Here is a 19,358-nt window from a genome sequence, read left to right as displayed (position 1 = left end):
CCCAGCAGACTTGGAGGGCAGCCCAGGGACCCCCCTCAGCCAAGCCCACCATGGTCTCCAGGGCTGAGCACCACAGAGAAGATCCCAGTCCAACTGGGATGCAGCATCAACTCCCAACCCCAACCATCCCCATCCCACAGCTGTACACTCTGGCCTCTAATGAAGAAATTATTTTCAGAAGGATAATGAGCCTCATCCAGACGGGAGGAGGGAGGCAGGGACACCTCTCAAACCTCTCCCCAGGACATGCTGTGAAGTGGGGGGCTTGGACAACTCAACAGTGCCACAGGACAAATCCCAAGAGTCATCCCAGCTCTCCCAGTGCCACTCTGCATTGGCAGGAGCACCCAGCTCTTTGCCATCACATAAGAAATCACCAAGACAGGGAAAAGAGGGAAAAAATACAGATTTGTGCCAGAAAAAAATACTCTTGCTGCAGAGGGCAGGCAAGGAAAAGGAATCCATGGATTCTGCAGACAGGAGCAGAAGTGGTGGCTCACTGCAGAGCTTGACTTCAAGGCACACAGTGACACAGCAGAGACTGACTGACCCAAGGGAACTGCTGTGCCAGGAGTCCAGACCTGCTCTCCCTCGAGTTACCCATTGCTTGGGAATTCTTATTTTACAGAAAGCATTTGAAGCCACCTCCTACCGTGTCCTGGAGGAGTCCATGTCCAGCACAAGCTTTGCCAAGTGCTTCCTCTGCTTCTGGATATTTGGGATTTCTACCTGCAGCAACACACAGGAATGGGAGGAGATTAAATATCCCTAGAGAAGGGTCCAGGGATGGGTCACACACTGGGGGTTTGGCCTATGGCAAGGTGGGCAGATAAGGATGCAGCTCCTTTTTCATCATCATCACCACCATCATCATCAGGGAGAAGGCACAGCTCATCCTTCCTGTGTGTCCCCACCTGGACTGCGACACACCTTGACAGCCCCAGCTGTAGAACCCAAGAGGTACATCCTTAGGGGGTCAAAGCTTCTTGCCCTGGGGAGCTGGATGAGGGAAGGAAAAGGGCTTTTGGGGATGGCAGTGCAAAGCCTCCCATGTATGGACACCACTTCCCAAAGGATTTGGTAACAGCTGAAAGCCCTGGACACCAGTAGCAACACAAAGCTCCTGTTTCTGCTGGGAAAGACAAAATCATAACCAAGCCCAGGATGCTTTTCTGGATGTAAAAAGGGGGAAAAAAGCATTGAGTAAAATAGAAAAACAAAGTTGGCAGCAGGGTGGAAGTGTAGGGGGCAAAAAAAGCCAAACACCAGTGAGTGTCTGGAGCTGGGAAAAATGGGTCTGAAATAACAATGTTAACCCACTGCCTTGGGAAAGGTGGAAAGGAGGAAGAGCAGTTGGAGCAGGTGAAGGTCCTCAGCAGGACACACTCCAGCACCAGCCTGGCTCCAGGGACCAGGAACCAAACAAGCAGCCAGAGTGGTGCCTTCCCCATTCAGATGTGACACCACAACCAAGTGACACCCCCCCAGTGCTCACCTCAGCCAGCACAAAGAGGGGCTCGATGACATCCCTCTCCACCTGCAGCTCGAAGTGGATGAGCTCCTGTGCCAGCTTGTCCTCAGCCTCCCCGCACAGCCGCAGCATCTTCCTGCAGGGACACCGGCACAGATGGGCACAGCTGGGCACCACGGGGCTGGGGGCAGGGGAGGGGGGCTGTCCTGCACACAGGGGGTGGGCAAAGGGCACCCAACACCCCCGGGAGTCTGGGCAGTGGGGAAGGGCAGCATGTCCTTGGCAGGAGGCTGGAGGGAAGGGGACCATGGGCACCATGGGTGTCAGGAAATCTCATTCCCTAAATGTGGTACCATTTATAATCTGAAATTGTATGGACTTTAAGAATTATATACATACATGTACACAGTTTCTTAAGATATATTAAGTTACTTAAGATACATATCCACACACAGTTTGCATTGTATACTGCATGGCCAAAGGACTGCAGCTCATGACAAGGAGAAGAATAAAGGAACCCCCTGTACTACCAAGATGACAGGAGCACCCCAGCCCTCTGACACTGCTGTAAAACCCTCTCAGCTATCCAGCAGAAAAGGAACAGCAGCAATTCCTGGCAGCAGCATCCCAGCACCCCCCCAGCAGTGTCAGAGCACTGGGGGAGACCCAGCCCCCCTTACCCCAGCAGGGAGTCGTCTCCCAGCACAGCTGAGCCCTCCATCAAGCACTGGGCCAGTGTTGTCAGCGGCAGCTTCTTCTGCAAAGAGAAGGGTCTGTGTTGCCACCGTGCTGGCTCTGGCACCCCGATGCCCCCCGAGCCCTCTGGGCCCTGGCACCTCTCACCGAGCGCTTGTCGGCGTCCACGCCCTGCTGGCCCTGCAGACATGCTGTCAGCTTCTTGTGGGTGCTGTGGGACACCTGCTTCACCAGCTCCAGGCGCTTCTCCACCTGCGGGGGCACCATCACCTGGGTACTCCTCCTGCTCCCACACCCGCCGTGCAGGGACACAGGACACTCCCTCCTTTTCCACCCCAGTGATCTGAATTGCGTCTGTACTGGATGCAGCAGTGCCACAGACCAAACCCAACCCACAGCAGAGGTGCTGCTACCCCAACTCACCCCTGGGGATGGCTGGGGGCTGGACCTGGAGCACCCCCAGTGTCCATCCCCAGCCAAGCCCTGCCACAAACTGGCCAATAGTCTCACCTGGAGCTGGAAATCACCTTAGAATCATGGAATCATAGAATCGATTGGGTTGGAAAAGACCTCCAAGATCATCGAGTCCAACCCTTGGTCCAACTCTAGTCCATTTACCAGATCATGGCACTCAGTGCCACGTCCAATCTGTGTTTAAAAATCTCCAGGGATGGTGAATCCACCTTATTTGCCTCTGAATCAATTAAATTAAGCAATTCATCCTCAAACTCAGCAAGATGAGCCATCAAATACAAGCAACTAAGATCTACTGAAAACCAAAGCTGAGAGATGCAGGGAAAACATGGAAAGCTCAAAATCTGGGGAAAGAATGTGGAAAAAGAGAAACAGTCTCTAAAGTTCAAAATCTTGGGAAATGATCCAGGGGGAGAAAAAGAAATATTCCCTGCTTGAGTCTCCAGCAAGTCCCTAAGGCACCTCACAGGAGCCTGGCACTCAGGCTGAGCTGTTTTCCATCACTGCAGTAATATATTCTAATGATAAATACTATATGTAAAAGTATTTAAAATATTCTATATATTTAAAAAACAATATATTTTGAGGATGCCTGAGTGAGGTAGAGCAGCTTCTGTCCTCCTTTCAACATATACATGTTCCTTTTAACCTATACATGGACATGTATATATATAAAGTTCTATATATTAAAATTATATAAATTACATCTATGTATATACATGTTTGTGTATATGCTGGAAAGAAGGGGTATGATGGTCATGTGGGTGTGCACCCATTTAGGTAAGCCAAACTGGAGTTAATTAGATAAAGATCTCTGCAAACAGGACTGGTCCATTGGGAGGCACCTGGACAAGGTGACACTGACCACCCTCCCCACTGAAGTATCTCCACAAGATGTAACAATCTCCCATGTGACATTGTCAGAGCCAGAGATGCTCCGAGGGCTGGAGAAGAGAAGGCTCCAGTGAGACCTTCAAGCCCCTTCCAATGCCTAAAGGGGCTCCAAGAGAGCTGGAGAGGAACTTTGGACAAGGGTCTGGAGTGACAGGAAAAGGGAGGATGATTTCACACTGACAGAGGGCAGGGTTAGATGGAATACTGGGAAGAAATTCTTCCCTGTGAGGGTGGGCAGGCCCTGGCACAGGTGCCCAGAGAAGCTGTGGCTGCCCCATCCCTGGAAGTGTCCAAGGACAGGCTGGACAGGGCTTGGAGCAACCTGGGCTAGTGGAAGAAGTCCTTGCCCATGGCAGGGGGGTGGAACAAGATGAGCTTTAAGGTCCCAAACCAAACCACTCTATGATTCTAGGAATTTGGTGATGGACCTGTGAGGTCACGTCCTTTTGCTGGTACTTTCCCAGCCACCTCCCATCCCAGGGCATGCAGGAAGCCAAGAGACATGACCTGAGCATCACATCCAATGCTCCAAGGTGCCATGGGAGGGGTTTGGCTCAGGCTGTTTTGCTGAAGTCACCCAACCCATCAGCTTTGGGAACCATCCCCTGCTGTCACATGCCCCTTTCCCAGGGCAGGATACAGAGCAGCAGGCGCCCACAATCTGGCAGGCTGGATCAGGTTGCCATCCTGGCAGAGACAAGACTGGATCCGATTCCAGCTGACCTGGAAACCAGGCTGGGAAATGGCCAGGAGGCACGTGGGAGGGAGACACTGATGCTTCCCATGCTCCCAACCCCCTCCTCCTCCTCACAACTCATCTCATTCCTGTGAGATGCTGCGGCACCGACCGACACGGAGCTGAGCTGCTGACACATCCAGCAGCCACAGGTGGGTGCCCAGGCACCCATGGACACCCTGGGAATGGGTCAGACCAACCACAGAGGACCTCACCTGCAGGAGATCTTCACTCAACACTTCAGTCTTCTCGGCTCTGCAAGACAAGAAAGAAGATAAAGCATTGGTGAGGGGTCTGGCACACGTGGCAGTGTCTGGCTGCACACCATGTACCCTGGAATGTGCTTCTCCATTGGGATTCAGGTGTGATTAAAGGACCTCAGACCTCATCAGCCATTGGCTTGTCTCCTAAAGGAGCAAAGGAATCACATCCAAAGCCTTTTTAGACAGTGCAAATAACAGAACCACAGAATGGTTTGGGTTGGAAAGGACCTCTTTGTGTCTCACTGCCATGTACCTCACCATTTAGGGTCCACTGCTGATCTCCCACTTATTTTTCCATCATCCCCAGCAAAACAGGGATGCTAAATTCCCAGAAGGAAGCAGGCAGTGCTGCAGAGGGAGGTGGTGTGTCTACAGAGCACAGAAGCTCCCTGGGCTCTGCACACCCTCAGCACTGAGGATTCCAAGGACTCAGCTCGTCCGCACGACTGAGCCTCCTCCGACCGACGCAGCGACTGGATGGGAGGTGGCAGCTGCTGCCCGGGGCCTCGCCAGAACCCTTCCTGCTGCTCACTGGAGGTGGATTTACCGCTCCACAGCTCGTGTCAGCCGCTGTCTTTGCTAGCAAGGAGCACTGGGGATGCAGGAGACACAAACCCACCATCCTCGTCCTCGCACGGACCCGCAGCATCCTGCCCGCAGAGCCCGCGGCTGCTCCTCACCACATCTGCTCAGGCTCATTTAAACCATCACACTCCGCATCATTTATTCGTTTTCCCAGGGTTTTTAGCAATGTCAATGCATCATCTCGCTTGGAAAAATGAACTCTGTCAAGATGTGCTGAGGCAGAGCTGTGATTCAGCCAATTAGTCCCTAAAGATTCGTTAACGAACAGTGAAAGCTTGCTGCTTTCATCCTTTGAAAAACACCTTTATTTCCTGAGCCCTGGTCTCTTTTGGCCATCCAAGCTGGTTTCTCAGCCTGGAGAGATGGAAGGAAGTATTGAAACAGTGGAAATAAGAAGCAAGTAGAGGCAGAGCAAGATTCAGAGAGGGAGCCCAGCACGGCAGCGGCTCATCCACAAATACAACCACCAAAGCCTTTTAGAAAGTGCAAACCACAGAATCCCAGAATGGTTTGAGTTGGAAGGGACCTTAAAGCTTATCTTGGCAGGGGCACCTCCCACCAGCCCAGGTTGCTCCAAGCCCTGTCCAACCTGGCCTTGAACACTTCCAGGGATGGGGCAGCCACAGCTTCTCTGCCCAACCTGTGCCAGGGCTTCACCAAATCAACTGCATTAAATCTGCTTTGTTCTCCCAGCATGTTAATTATTTGTTTTAATTGGAAAAAAAGGATTTAAATGAGCACATTAGAACATGTGTAAGAAGCGCTGAGTGATGCGCTGCCCGCCGGGAGCAAGAACTAATCAACTTCTCCTCCTCTTCTGCAAATCACCTTCACTCGATTTAGACAGGGTTGGAAACACTACAGAAGTAGCACAAACAGGGGAAAAAGCAGCAAATATCCACCGGCACAGACAGAAGGGCCGTTGCTGCTCCCCCGCCCGGCTCGGGATATATTTAGCATCCCAAAGGAGTGGGAGGAGGCAGCGAGTCAGGTGAGTGCTGCACAGCCACAGGCAGGCACTGCTGCTGCTCCCTTGGCAGCTCAGCAATCCTTCCTAAGCATTAAAATAAAAAGTGATACCTTTTTCATGTGTTTTCTCCTCTTCCAGCCAGGCTGGTGGATGGGATTTGCACATCCCATGGTCCTGCACTGGCAGGTGTCTCTTCCAGCAGCCACAAACCAACCTGTGCTACGCTCTGAGGTGTATTTGGGAAGCAGAAAAAATGTTTCAAACAGAATAACAAAAATCTGGCCTTGATCTGCTCTTAAGCACATCCTCAGTGTGAGAAATCCCAGTGGTTTCAATGGAGAGCAACCCCCCGGCACAGCCCCCCATGCCAACCCTGCACATTCTGGGATGCTCAGGGAGGGAGAGGAGCCTGCCAATGATTAAGTTGGCATTAAAAAGGGGGAAAACAGGCTGCAGCATTTTATGGATGGGAATAAGCAAAGAGGCTGTTGGAGCTGCTCAGCACAGCTGCCCAGGGCCATGGCAGAGCAATGGGCACACAGCAGGAGACTGGGTTTCCCTGCCCTGTTTTGGTATCTGTGGGAACTGGGATGTTTTCCCCTGCCCTCCTGCTTGTGATGAGGATTGGGGTCTCTGCGTGGCCCTGGGGACACACCACAGCCACCAGTGGGCATGTGGCAGGGCTGCAGTGGGTGGGGCTTGGTCATGGCACTGGGAACTGGATCCCACATCCTACCAGCATCCAGAGCCAGGCATCTCCCTGCTCACACACCTTGGCTTGCACAGCGGGGTAAAACACGGCTCTAGGAGCCATCACAGAGTGGTTTCCACAGCCAAAACAGGCAACAAATCTTCCTCAGGCCACCTGGATCCTACAGGTGATGCCACCAGCAGGCACCACAAAGAGCTCTGGCTGCAAAGCCTGGTGCTGGGATACACCAAGAATAACAAATAATTCCCTCCAGAGCAAGTCTCTATCCTTGTCTTGCTGGCAGCACTCCAGAACCTACAAATCTTATTCAGCAGCACAAGAACAGAGTGGCACCTCCAAAAGCCCAACACGCTCAGCCCAAGCTCCACGTGGAGTTTTTATGTGTAAAAACTACAAATTAACATCATCCCACTCCTCCAACATGGCACTGCACTCCAGCTCCACGCTGCTAATGCCTCCAGGAAAAAATCCATTTATATCCGTTACGTTTCCAAAGTCTCAGCCCAAAGTTAATGTGGTTTTACAGGAGCTTATAAGGTTTTATGAGCCATCCTGGGAGCCAGAAGGCAGTGACACTTGGAGGCAAAGGCACACCCTGCCTGGGAGCAGCTGGGGAGATGGAGACTGTGCTGCACACCCCTGGCTCCATCCTGCCCGCCTTGGAGGGTATTTTTTAGGTGCTGAGCCCTTGTTGTTGGTCAGAGATGACCAAGAAGATCCCAGTGCCACCTCCCTGGTATCCAGAGATTTCCCTGGGGCACCAAGTGGCATTTTCTGGAGCAGTGGGATGGCAGCATCACCCTGAGGATTTTGGCAAAGCATCTCCAGCAGGCTCAGCCCTGAGCATCTTCACTCAGCTCAACAAACCCTGGTTTGTGCTTTCTTCTCCTTCCCACATTGTGCTCCAACCAATGCCTCACTTAAGGATGCGTGAGGGTTCCTGTGCCTTCCACAAACTCTCTTGCCTTGGCTTCTCACCCCTAGGGAGAAACACTCACCAAAACCCTCTGGATTCAGAAGCCTGAGCTTTGGTTTATTCTCCAGAGCTGAGTTCAGACCATGTGGGACTTTGGAGCCCAAAGCACAAAGGTTCTGAAACTGCAGCCCTGCAGAAAGCCACCAACAGTGTCAAGAGGAACCAGTCTGGATGTGACTGGTGCTGGAAAACATCTCTGGCTCCAGCAGAGATGCTCTCCCTGCTCCAGTCTGGCATCTTGCTCCCAACCAAGGAAACCCCCAGCCCCTCCAGGCACATCCAAACCCATCCCCAGCACCTCAGTTCTGCCACAGCAACCCACAAAGACATTCCCCAACAACCCTCAGCCCTTCCTCGCATCCTCCAGTCCATCCCCAGCATACTCCAGTTCCTCCCCAGAATCCCACCAGTCTACCCCAGGAGCTGCTCATCCATCCCCATCATCCTCCATCCTTTCCTGGCATCCTCCAGTCCACCCCCAGCACCCTCCAGTTCCTCCCCAGCACCCCCCCACTCTATACCCAGCAGCTCCCCATCCATCCCCACCACCCTCCATCCAAATCTGGCATCCCCCAGTCCATACCCAGCACACCTCCAGTCTATTCCCAGCACATTCCCCAGCCCATCCCATTCCCCCCAGCCCCTCCTGGCACCCCTCCAGTTCCTCCCCAGTCCTCCCAGTCCATCCCAGCCCACTCTGTGCCCCATTCCTGCCCCTGTACAAGCAGCCAGAGCAGAGCAGGGATGCAGCTGCCCGAGGGGTCACATAGATCCCTGAATTCCACCTCTGCCATGGGCTGACCATCATCCCAATCCCAGGGGATCCCAGGCCCTGTCCAGGGGGGCAACTGAGCTCCTGCCTGCACAAACCCATTTCCTTCCCAAATCACTATCAGAGGAATTCCTGGGGGTTGCAGAGCCCCAAGGGGGAACAGAGGGACACAGACTCCCATATCCTGGGGTACATCAGTCCCCCTTCCTCACACCCTGGCAGGGTTCAGGGTCCATCTGTGCCTATCCCAAAACCAGACCTTGAACAATCCTCAAGGGTCTGGAGTGTAGGAAGGAGTGATCCAGTAGCAGGACCTTCCAACCATCAGAGCAGGCAACTGGTGGCACCAGCAAAACATCTTCTCTAAGAACCAGTTTAAGTCAGGATCAGCTCTGAGAAATGCTTTACACCCCTTTATTTTCAGGTGGATATTTCCATCTCCATGGGTGAGTCCCCAGTGCTCCTGTGCTGGGTCATGACTTCCCCAGGGAACCAGAGACAGTGGGTTTTGACCATGCAAGGTGTTCTGAGCAAAGAGCAGCACCCAAAGGAGGGGTGCAGGGAACTCCCATTTCCCTAGCTGGTCCCTAATCCTCCAGAACTTCATGCTCTATGAGATCCCTGCATCCTGTGGGAGCATCCCTTGGAGCACCACCAGCTCTCAATGCTTTCTTTCCTCTTTCCTTTCAGTAAATAAAAGCTTGCTCCTCCCCTTCCTCTCCAGATTTCCACCTCAGAGCTGTTTTTCCCAGCACAAATCCAGGCACTCCTCAGCCAGATCCAGACACTCAGTCCTTGCAAGCAGCTGGGAGAAAAAGGACAATTAATACTGAGAGTCAGAGCAAACGAGCAGGGGATGCAGCCACTGTGTGGTCAGGCTTTTGCTTCTGCAAAAACTAATTGCTGCCAGCAGAAATCAACCCCAATCAAGCAAATTATGTTGATTCCCACATAAATACATGACTTTCCAGTGTCTTGACCTGGGGAGGTACAGCAGAGTCAGTGCTTCCCTGGAGCATCCGCTGATGCCACACGATTCCTTCTGACTGGACCATCCATCTCCAGCACCCACCCCATGTCCCCACCACTGTCCCTCTCTGATGCTCCAACCACCCAAGACAAGGAGCTGCTGGCCTTGTATTTGACCCTGGGCCAGCAAACTCCAAGCACGACAAGGATTTCACAGCAATATTATCTCTGAATGGGAAAAGCATCATGCCTGGCTGGTGGGCAGTGCTGCACCTGGCACGGGGACAGCAGGAGCGAGGGTGTATCTCCAGAGGCAGAGCATGTCTGTGATGCCTTGAGGACCCTCTTGCCCACCCTTCTTGCCCAAAATACCCCTTTCACCCCATCCATGGCCAATCATCCCTCCAGTCTGTCCATAAATATTTAACCACTATTTAATTACCAATGCTGATTCCCCTGATTTCTCCTTGCTCCAGCCTAAAAATAACCTCATGGCTGAGTGCAGGAGAAGATCTGGAAACCCAGCCAAGGCTGTCCCGTGCTGGCAGCATTAACTCCCACGAGCGGGTCTGCCCTGCATCCCACATGGGTGTGGGGATGGTGCCCAGCTCATCCTGCTCTTGCCACATGTCCCTCCGGTGCTGCTTCACCCGTCTGGCATCCATGGGAAAAATTCCAGGTCCTCAAGCCCCCAGAGCCCAGAGGTGAGGTTGGTGAGGTGAGGTCCAACCATAAAACTTGGAGAAAGCACTGAGGATCCATTGCTTGTGCCAGAGGGAGGAGGAAGACCCCTGAGTGTCATCCAGGAAACCCTTGGAAGAGAGGGGCATCACAATCCAGACTGGATGCTGGTCCAAGGTCCGTGCCATGCTCAGCTTCTGTCGCCATCTGAGCTCTCCTGGCCACCACATCCCTGGGGATACCCAGTCCAATGGTTCAGGACCAGGATCTGCCAAGCCCAACTGGAGCTGTGCCTTTTTCCCGGTGCCTTTTTAGCAGGCAAGAAGCAAAACATCAAATATTTATATCCTCAAATCGCTGCTCAGATCCCTCAGGGAGACAACTCTGACTGCAACATCCAGCGAGATGCAGCGAGACGGCCCCGCCGGCGCCTCCTCCAGCACTGCCTGGGTCCGTCCTGCCAGGGGGTGACATGGTGGGACAGTCCCCATGTCCCAAACCTGCACCTAAAGGCAGTGATGCCCACCCAGCAGTCCCAGTGCCAGGGCTCAGCCCCTGGCAGCTTGCCCACCTTCAGCCGAGCCAGCCTGAAAAAGCTGGATGAAACAGGCAGGGAAGGCTGGTCCAGCTTTCTGTCATCCTTCTGCCCACAGCTGGGAAAACCAAAGGAACCAAAGCAAAATGGGGGACGGAGTTTTAAAGGCAAAACCCCCACTTTTCCTCATGTCCTGCCCTTTTCCCAGCTGCGAGCTCTCTGTGTCTTCAGCACGGGATGTATGAAGCCCTTTGCTCCTGGCACATCCCTCCGCAGGGTCGAATCCTGACCAGGCTTTGATCTTGATTTAGAAATCGTGGAGAAGCCCCTGCAGAGCTCATGGCCCCGAGGCTGCTGGAGAAGGGACAAAACCTTCAGCCCGCTCCATGAATATTCCAGTTTGTCAGCGCTGCCGCCTTGTGAGGAGGATAAAAATATCCCCAAGGCTGCAGGGATGCTGCTGGCACTACTGGCAGAGCCAAAACTCCCAGGGGGGTCTGCTGGCAGCGAGTCCCTGGCACCCCAAAGTGCAGATGGGAAACCCAGCTATTTAAAGGGTGCTGTTCCCTCCTGCAAATCTCATCGGAAAAATCCCAGGTGGTGCTGCTTTTATTCCCTCTGTCCTTATTTGGTACAAGCAGAATAAAATGTCCTTATTTCTTGCAGAATGTTCTTGCTGCACCAAGAAGAAGCTCTTGGTGTTTATAAGCTTTGTATTGATGTGCAGGTCCTGGTGCTGGAAAAAAACATCTGCCCTGAGAACCACCAAAGTGACATCCAGACCAAAATGCCACAGCTGCCACCCCAGAATGGGGATACAGGGTGGGATGGTCAGGAAGGACTAGCAGGAAAAATCCAGCCCCTCCAAGCTGCTGCCATGATCCCTGGTGTCCTCCATGCCCACTGTGCCCTTTGGGAACCCAGTCATGCCATTCTGCACACCACTGCAAGTGCCTGTTTTAATCCCAATGGAAAAAAACCCTCCACATTGAGGCAATTCTGGACAATTCACAGGGCTGTTTGGGCCACCAGAGTGGGTGGCAACACCCTCATGCCATCATCCCATCCCCTCAGAGCCTGGGGTGGAGCTCCCACCAGCTCAGTCCCTGATGGGATGGATAAATAAACACAAATAAAAATAAAAGCACTGCAGAAAACATCCTCAGAATGTTTTACAGCCACTTATCGATTTCTCTCCCCTTTTTCCAGATCATGGAAATAAATATTATGGCCCTTTTCAGACTGGGCACAACAATTCTCCCCAAGTGTGTGGCTGGGCTGGGCTGGGCTGAGCATCCCCAGCTCTTTCTATTAGTGAAATGACCAAAATAAAATAAAATATAAAATAAAAACTGTGTTCAGGGCTCAGCAGAGTGTGGAGATGCTCCGGCTGGTCCTGGCATACAGACTGGGCACCCCAGAACCTGTGGGGGCTGCCACTCTTGCCAGGGGGGACAGGAGGTCCCCACTGGCTCCCAGCATCCAAGTGGAGCCAGGAAGGGACATGACAGCACCCAGGACCTGGAGCTCCAGACTGGATTTGGAAAGGACACAGTCAGCTTCCTCAACTGATCCTAACCCTACCTCTGACCCTGACCCTTCTCTGACCATAAACCCAGTTCTGATCCTTATCCTGATCCTGACCTTAACCTTGACTCTAACCCTAATCCTCACCCTAACCCTTACCTTAACTATAATCCTGACTCAAGCCTTAACCCTGACCCTAACATTAATCTTGACCTTAACTCTAACCCTGACCCTAACATTAACCTTGACCTTAACTCTAATCCTGACTCAAACCCTGACTCTGACCCTAACTTTAATCCTGACCCTGACCTTGACTCCAACATTAACCCTGACCCATGTCCCTTGGCTGCAGATGGTCACTCACTCCCCTCGCCCAGTGCCAGCTGTGGCCACCCTGGGGACAAAGGGCTGCTCCTGCCTGTCCCCTGCTTGTCACCTTTCTGGCACCTGACAGACCCATGGAAAGGGTTTTCCCTTCAGCTGCCTGACTTCTTCCATTTTTTAAAGGAAATTGCACCACCAAAAGCAGGAAAATCCACCAAGGGTTGGGACTTCCCTCTGCACATCCCACAGGGTGGCTGGGCAGGTGTCCCCACTGTCCCCCAGCCCACCCCATTGTGTTGGTGGGGGAACCAGCAGGATCCTCTGGGCCAGGTGCTGCTGGGACAGGTGAAACCAGTTGCACCAGTTGGATGCCACCACACTCCCATCTTTCCCCAAGAGACAACTCCACAGACCCCAGTCCCAGCACAGCATCCATCCTGGCTGTCCCCCACCCCAAACTCAGAAGTGCTGACACTGCAGACCCCAGAGAGTTAAGGTACCTGTACCCCAGTGAGCCTTTCCCAGGGGAGACAACACACCAGGCTTCTATTACTATTCCTTATTTCCACTTATTATTCCTTATTTCCCCTTATTATTCCCTATTTCCATTTATTATTCCTTGTGTCTATGAATTGTTTCTCATTTCCATTAATTATTCCTCATTTGCACATATTATTCCACGTTTGCACATATAATTCCACATTTACACGTATTATTCCCTCCTTCCTTTTATTATTCCCTATTTTCATCTATTATTCCTTAATCCTATCTATTATTCCTTAGTCCTCTGGAGAGGACTGCTCAGGAGTGCACAGTGGGAAGAAGGATAAACATCAGCCCGTGATGGAGATGGGGACCAACAGAGTAGGGCTGAGGAAGAGGATGGTCCCTGAGGAGGATCCAGCCACCCCATCCCAGCAAAGAGGGGGCCACATTCCCCACGTTAACCCCAGCCTGGAGATTGGGGCAGCAGAGCAGCTCTGCAGGCAGCCGAGCCGGGTACCACCGGAGCCTCCCAGCCGCCCGTCACAAGCAGGGAGCCCTAAGAGGATTAGGGGTTTAGCAGCCCCCGGGCCGCTGGCCCCATTCCCTGGGCTGCAGGGAGCTGGCACTGCCCACACATTCCCGGGGGATGCAGGAAGGAGGATGCTCTTCGCCGTGTCAGCGGCTCCATTTTGAAGGCGGGCGTGTGTGCAGTGCCCGGCTCGCGTCTCCACCACGGGGTGGGGGGACATGGGGACATCCCTCCCGTGCGGGTGGGAGATGTGCCAAACCTCCCCGGAGACACAGCAAACCTGCTTGGTGTGTCCGGAGAGCGAACCTGGCCCGATGCAGATGCCAGGAGGAAATCACAGGCTCTGTCCCCAAAACAACCTCCTCCTGCTGCTCCCCCAAGGGAGGCAAGCACTGGTCTATCCACGCTCCCGCACCACATTCCCACAACATGACCCATGGGCCACGTTCCCTGTGCCACCCTCCCCAAACCCCTTCCTGCACTGTGCTTCCACACCACATTCCCTGTGCCATGTTCCCTGTGCCCTGTTCATGATCCCACACCACGCTCCAGCACCACATTCCCTGTGCCATGTTTCCTGTTCCATGTTCCCACACCATGCTCCAGCACCACATTCCCTGTGCCATGTTTTCTGTTCCATGTTCCCACACCATACTCAGGCATCACATTCCCTGTGCCATGTTCCCTGTTCCATGATCCCACACCATGCTTCAGCACATTCCCTGTGCCATGTTCCATGATCCCACACTGTGCTCCAGCATCACACTCAGGCACCACATTCCCTGTGCCATCTTCCCTGTTCCATGTTCCCACACCATACTCAGGCACCACATTCCCTGTGCCACATTCCCTGTGCCATGTTCCCTGTTCCATGATCCCACACTGTGCTCCAGCACCACACTTAGGCACCACAATCCCTGTGCCATCTTCCCTGTTCCCTGTTCCATGTTCCCACACCATACTCAGGCACCACATTCCCTGTGGCATGTTCCCTGTTCCCTGTTCCATGATCCCACACCACGCTCCAGCACCACATTCCCTGTGCCATGTTTCCTGTTCCATGTTCCCCCACCATACTCAGGCACCATATTCCCTGTGCCATGTTCCCTGTTCTCTGTTCCATGTTCCCACACCATACTCAGGCACCACATTCCCTGTGCCATCTTCCCTATTCCATGATTCCACACCATGCTCCAGCACCACATTCCCTGTGCCATATTCCCTGTTCCATGTTCCCACACCGTGCTCCAGCACCGCATTCCCTGTGCCATGTTCCCTGTTCCATGTTCCATGTTCCCACACCAGACTCAGGCACCACATTCCCTGTGCCATGTTCCCTGTTCCCACACTGCGCTCCCACACCACATTCCCGCTCCACACTCCCACACTGCACTCCAGTACTGGATTCCCACACCAGATTCCTGGAGCACACTCCCAAACCACATTCCCTCACCACATTCCTGCTGCTCTGCTCCCCACACCATGCTGCTGCCCACTGTTCCCACACCACATTCCCACAGCTCCCTCACCGTGTTCCCACACTGGATTCTTTCAGCTCCCAAATCACTTTCCCACACACTCCTGCACTGTGCCCGCTGCCATCCCACCCCGTGCCCACCCCGTGGTTCCAGCCTGGCACAGACCCCGAGCCAGCTGGATGTCCTTCCATTGCCATGGGGGACACAGAGAGGGGGACATGGGGGATGCCAGTAGAAATCCCATGCCCTTGGCTCTGGGAGGGAATGCTGATCCCAACATCCCAGCCCTGATGGTGCCCCAGTGCCACGATGGGAAGGAACAAATAAATAAATCCTCTTCCTGCCCCCCCTTCCGCTGCAAAATCTCCAGGAATTACACAACAGCCATGATCAAATCCCAGGCCTGGCCGTGCCCCGGCACACGCGGGCATTCCCGTGGGCACAGCCCCTTCATCCACAACCCAGTGTGCCCGTGGCCCACAGCCAGCCAGGGCCACCCGTGGGTGCTGTGGGGGCAGGACAGTGGGGCACCCCACAGCATGAGGGTTGGGGTGCCCAGAGAGCAGGTGTGCCTGCACTGGGGACGGGCAGGGCAGGGGCAGGCAGGGAGCAGTGGGTAAAGGGTGTGGGGCAGGGGCAAGGGGGGCAGCGGGGCAGGGCTGGGGCAGGGGTCAGGCAGGGGTTAACAAACAGGCAGTTGCAGGCAGAGCAGGAGGCAGGGAATGGGCAGGAAGGAGGTGAGGGGTTGGCACAGGGGCAGTGGGGCAGGCAGTGAGCAGGGCAGGAAGGGAACAGGCAGTGGGGCTCAGCCAGCACAGAGGGTGTCTGGGTGCAGGCAAGGAGCAGGCAAGATGCAGGCAGCAGGGCAAGGGGCACACAGGGAGCAGGAAGGCTGTGGGGTATGCAGGGGGCAAGTTGGGGGGCACAGCAGGGCGGGCAGAGTGTTGGCAGGAACAGGGGCAATAGGAAGAGGGCAGGGAGCAGGCAGGGTACAGGATGGGAGATGGAGCAGTGGGGCGGGCAGGGAGCAGCCAAGCCACAGGATCAGGGGCAGTGGGGCAGGCAGGGAGCAAGGAAGCAGGTGAGGTAATGAGGTGACAGGGCACAGGCAGGGAGCAGGGAGGGCTAATGAGGTGGCAGGGCACAGGCAGGGCTAATGAGGTGGCAGGGCACAGGCAGGGAGCAGGCAGGGCTAATGAGGTGGCAGGGCACAGGCAGGGAGCAGGCAGGGTAATGAGGTGGCAGGGCACAGGCAGGGAGCAGGCAGGGTAATGAGGTGGCAGGGCACAGGCAGGGAGCAGGCAGGGTAATGAGGTGGCAGGGCACAGGCAGGGAGCAGGGAGGGCTAATGAGGTGGCAGGGCACAGGCAGGGCTAATGAGGTGACAGGGCACAGGCAGGGAGCAGGCAGGAGATCAGGCAAACTGTAGGATTAGGGGCAGTGGGGCAAGCAACGCTCAGGCCAGGAGGCAGGCACAGAGGAGGGGCAGTGAGGCAGGCAGGGCACAGGTGGAGTGCAGAATCAGGGCAGTGGGGCAGGTAGGGAGAAGGATCAGAGGGGCAGATAGGGAGTGGGCAGGGAACACCGGGTGCAGGTGGAGAGTGAGATGAGGGCAGTGAGACTGGCAGAGCATGGGCAGGGAGCCAGGGCAGCAGGGTAGGCAGGAAGAGGACGGGATGCAGGGGCATGGGTAGGGCGCAGGATCAGGTCAGGGGGGCAGGCAGACCATAGGTAGGGCATGGGACTGGGGCAGTGGGGCGGGCAGGAGGCAGGCAGGGTGTTGGATTGGGGTAGCGAGGCAGGCAGGTAACGGGCAGGAGGCAGGCAGGGTGCTGGATCGGCGCGGTGGGGCAGGCAGAGAGCAGGCAGGAGGCAGGCAGGGTGCTGGATCGGCGCGGTGGGGCAGGCAGAGAGCAGGCAGGAGGCAGGCAGAGAGCTGGATCGGCGCGGTGGGGCAGGCAGGGAACGGGCAGGTGCGGATGCGGCGGGGCGGGCGGGACGCAGGCAGGGTGCGAGATGGGATCCATAGGGTGGGCAGGAAGCAGGCAGGGTCCATCCCCATCCCCATCCCCATCGCCATCCCTATCCCCATCCCATCCCATCCCCATCCCTACCTGCCCACGGTCTGGTTGGCGAGCTGGCGCATGCGGTTGAATTGCTTCTTCATGGTGGCGGCGGCGCGGGCGGTGCGGGCGGGCAGCGGGGGCCGGGGGCCGCGGGCCGCCCCTCCCGCATCCCCGCCCGGCACCGAGCCGGGCCGGGCCGAGCCGAGCCGAGCCGGGCCGAGCGGGCCCCGCCGCCCCTGCGCGGCTCCGCGCCTCCGCCTGCGCTCCGCGCCCCCCGCACCGCCCCGCACCGCCCCCGGCCGCGGCGGCGATGGGAAATGTAGTCCGGGGCCGCCCGCCCCGGCGGGGTCTGCAGGGCAGCGGGGGGTCTTGGAGCCAGCCCGGAGCCGGGCATCCCCCCCGGCGTTCCCTGATATCCCCCGACACCCCTGGGCGTGGCCCCAGCATCCTCCCCGACATCCCTCAGCATCTCTTGACATGGCCTCAGCATCACCTGGCATCCCCCCGGCATCCCTCGGGCATGCCCCAGCATCACCTGGCATCCCCTTAGGTCCCGTGACATGGCCTCAGCATCTCTCCAGCATCCCCTGGCATACCCCCGACATCACCTCGGCATCCCTTGGCATGGCCCCAGCAACCCCCAGGATCTCCTGGCATCCCTTGGCATCCCCCCCCCTCCCCCCCGAATTCTCCTAACACCCCCACCCCAACATAGCCCCAGCGTCCCTTGGCACGGCTTCAGCATCACTCGGGCACCCCCTGCCAACGCCCGGCTTCCTCCCGCGGCACCGCCCCTCGCTGCTCTCCGGAGCCCCTGGGGCTGGGGGAGGTTCAAAGAGCACCTGTTTGGGCAGTGCCAGATGAGCCGGATTTGGCCCATGCTGCAGACCCGGGCAGAGCAGCAGGAGCCACTCCCAGCTGGGGGACCCTCTGTGTGGCTGCTCTGTGCCCCCTAAGCTTTGCAGCCCCCAGAGGGAAGCTGGGCTGCTGCTGCCTGCCTGCCCAGGGCCTGCAGGGCACTCAGCCCCAGAAGAGCTGCTCAGCCCACGCTGGCATCACTCCTGGTTTGAAGGACACTTGATTGATTTAATTGCTTCGGAGCTTCTTGGTGTGGAATAAACAGAATTTGCAGCACTGATCCCTGTGAGGATGTGAAACCTACTCAGTAAAAGCCCCAGTGACAATCCTGGTGGGAAGCTGCATCCTCCCCATCCCAATCTCCCTGTTCTGCATGTGGATCCAACTCTCAGGGATGACTGGAGACACAGTTCCACACTGGCAGGACTGTGTGAGTGGCTACTCTGTCTCATGGCAGTCACCAGGCTCAGACAGGAGAGCACCAGGGCAGTCCCTGCACCAGGCTGTGACCTCTGATTTGGCTCCCAGACCTACTCCATATGCCCACATTCCATCCTGCTAAAGCAGGGTCAGGAACCCCAATGCTTGCTGGTGGATCCTGCAAAGCATCTGCTCCCTCACCACTCCACTGCCCTCGTCCTGTCTTCCTGTCTGAAAAATGGGATTGGAAAGGTGCTCCCAGGCTTTTTACAGCCTCTTTCAGGACCAGTGGGATTTTCCAGTAGTCAGCAGTTCCCATGGGCTGGTGTTCATCCCCCCAAATGATGCTGGGATGCTGCTGCTGCTATTTTGGTCAGTCAAAACAACCCCTTGAAGCAGCATTTCCCTGCCAGCTCCAGGATGATGCACCCCACTGTGGGAGGGCAAGGACAGGTGGGAGAACATCCCTGTTTCAGAGTTCACAGGCTGGTGGGGGGTCTGGGCTGCTGAGGGGGTGGTTTGAGCTGAGGAGCCCTGAGACCAGCAGCAAGGAGGATGCTCCAGAGCTCCTCCAAACATCTGCCACTAAATTTAGCCATTGTCTGAGGGGGCTGAGGTTGGATACCACAGGCTTGCTGTGATGGATGGGAAGGTGGCCAAGCTTCCTAGCTGGGCTGGGACACACCAGGAGCAACCCCAGCAGCAACTGAGCACCTCCATCCAGCAGGATGGAGCTGAGGGTTCTGGGCTCCTGCTACAGGAACCCAAAACCTTTGATGATGCCCAGTGTGGTGACTTCCCCTGGGACTGTGCCCACAGGATCAGGGCATGAGCCTGCACCCAGGGGGGCCTTTCCTCCCTGTGATGCTGTTGGTGCATCACACCCCCACAATCTCTCTTAGGATCCAGGAAGACTTTGCAGCCAGGGAGCTCCTG

At 55.7% G+C, this 19,358-nt stretch overlaps 1 protein-coding gene across 3 annotated transcripts in view; it reads right to left on the bottom strand.

Annotated features, from left to right (window-relative positions):
• ARHGAP44 (Rho GTPase activating protein 44) overlaps positions 1 to 17,390 on the bottom strand; it is a 30,075-nt gene extending 12,685 nt beyond the window's left edge. For all 3 annotated transcript variants that reach the window (XM_071573834.1, XM_071573836.1, XM_071573837.1), the window contains exons 1-6: positions 17,193 to 17,390; positions 4,487 to 4,526; positions 2,315 to 2,419; positions 2,152 to 2,228; positions 1,496 to 1,607; positions 653 to 729 (exon numbers count right to left, since the gene is read on the bottom strand). In XM_071573834.1, coding sequence (XP_071429935.1) covers positions 653 to 729; positions 1,496 to 1,607; positions 2,152 to 2,228; positions 2,315 to 2,419; positions 4,487 to 4,526; positions 17,193 to 17,245 — 464 coding nt within the window. In that variant the 5' untranslated portion in view covers positions 17,246 to 17,390. The remainder of the gene's footprint in view (positions 1 to 652; positions 730 to 1,495; positions 1,608 to 2,151; positions 2,229 to 2,314; positions 2,420 to 4,486; positions 4,527 to 17,192) is intronic.
• Positions 17,391 to 19,358: the final 1,968 nt, after the last annotated feature.

This window comes from Pithys albifrons, chromosome 19, assembly GCF_047495875.1.
Source record: "Pithys albifrons albifrons isolate INPA30051 chromosome 19, PitAlb_v1, whole genome shotgun sequence".
Taxonomy (NCBI): Eukaryota; Metazoa; Chordata; class Aves; order Passeriformes; family Thamnophilidae; genus Pithys; species Pithys albifrons.
This window is presented reverse-complemented; position numbering and strand designations above follow the sequence as displayed.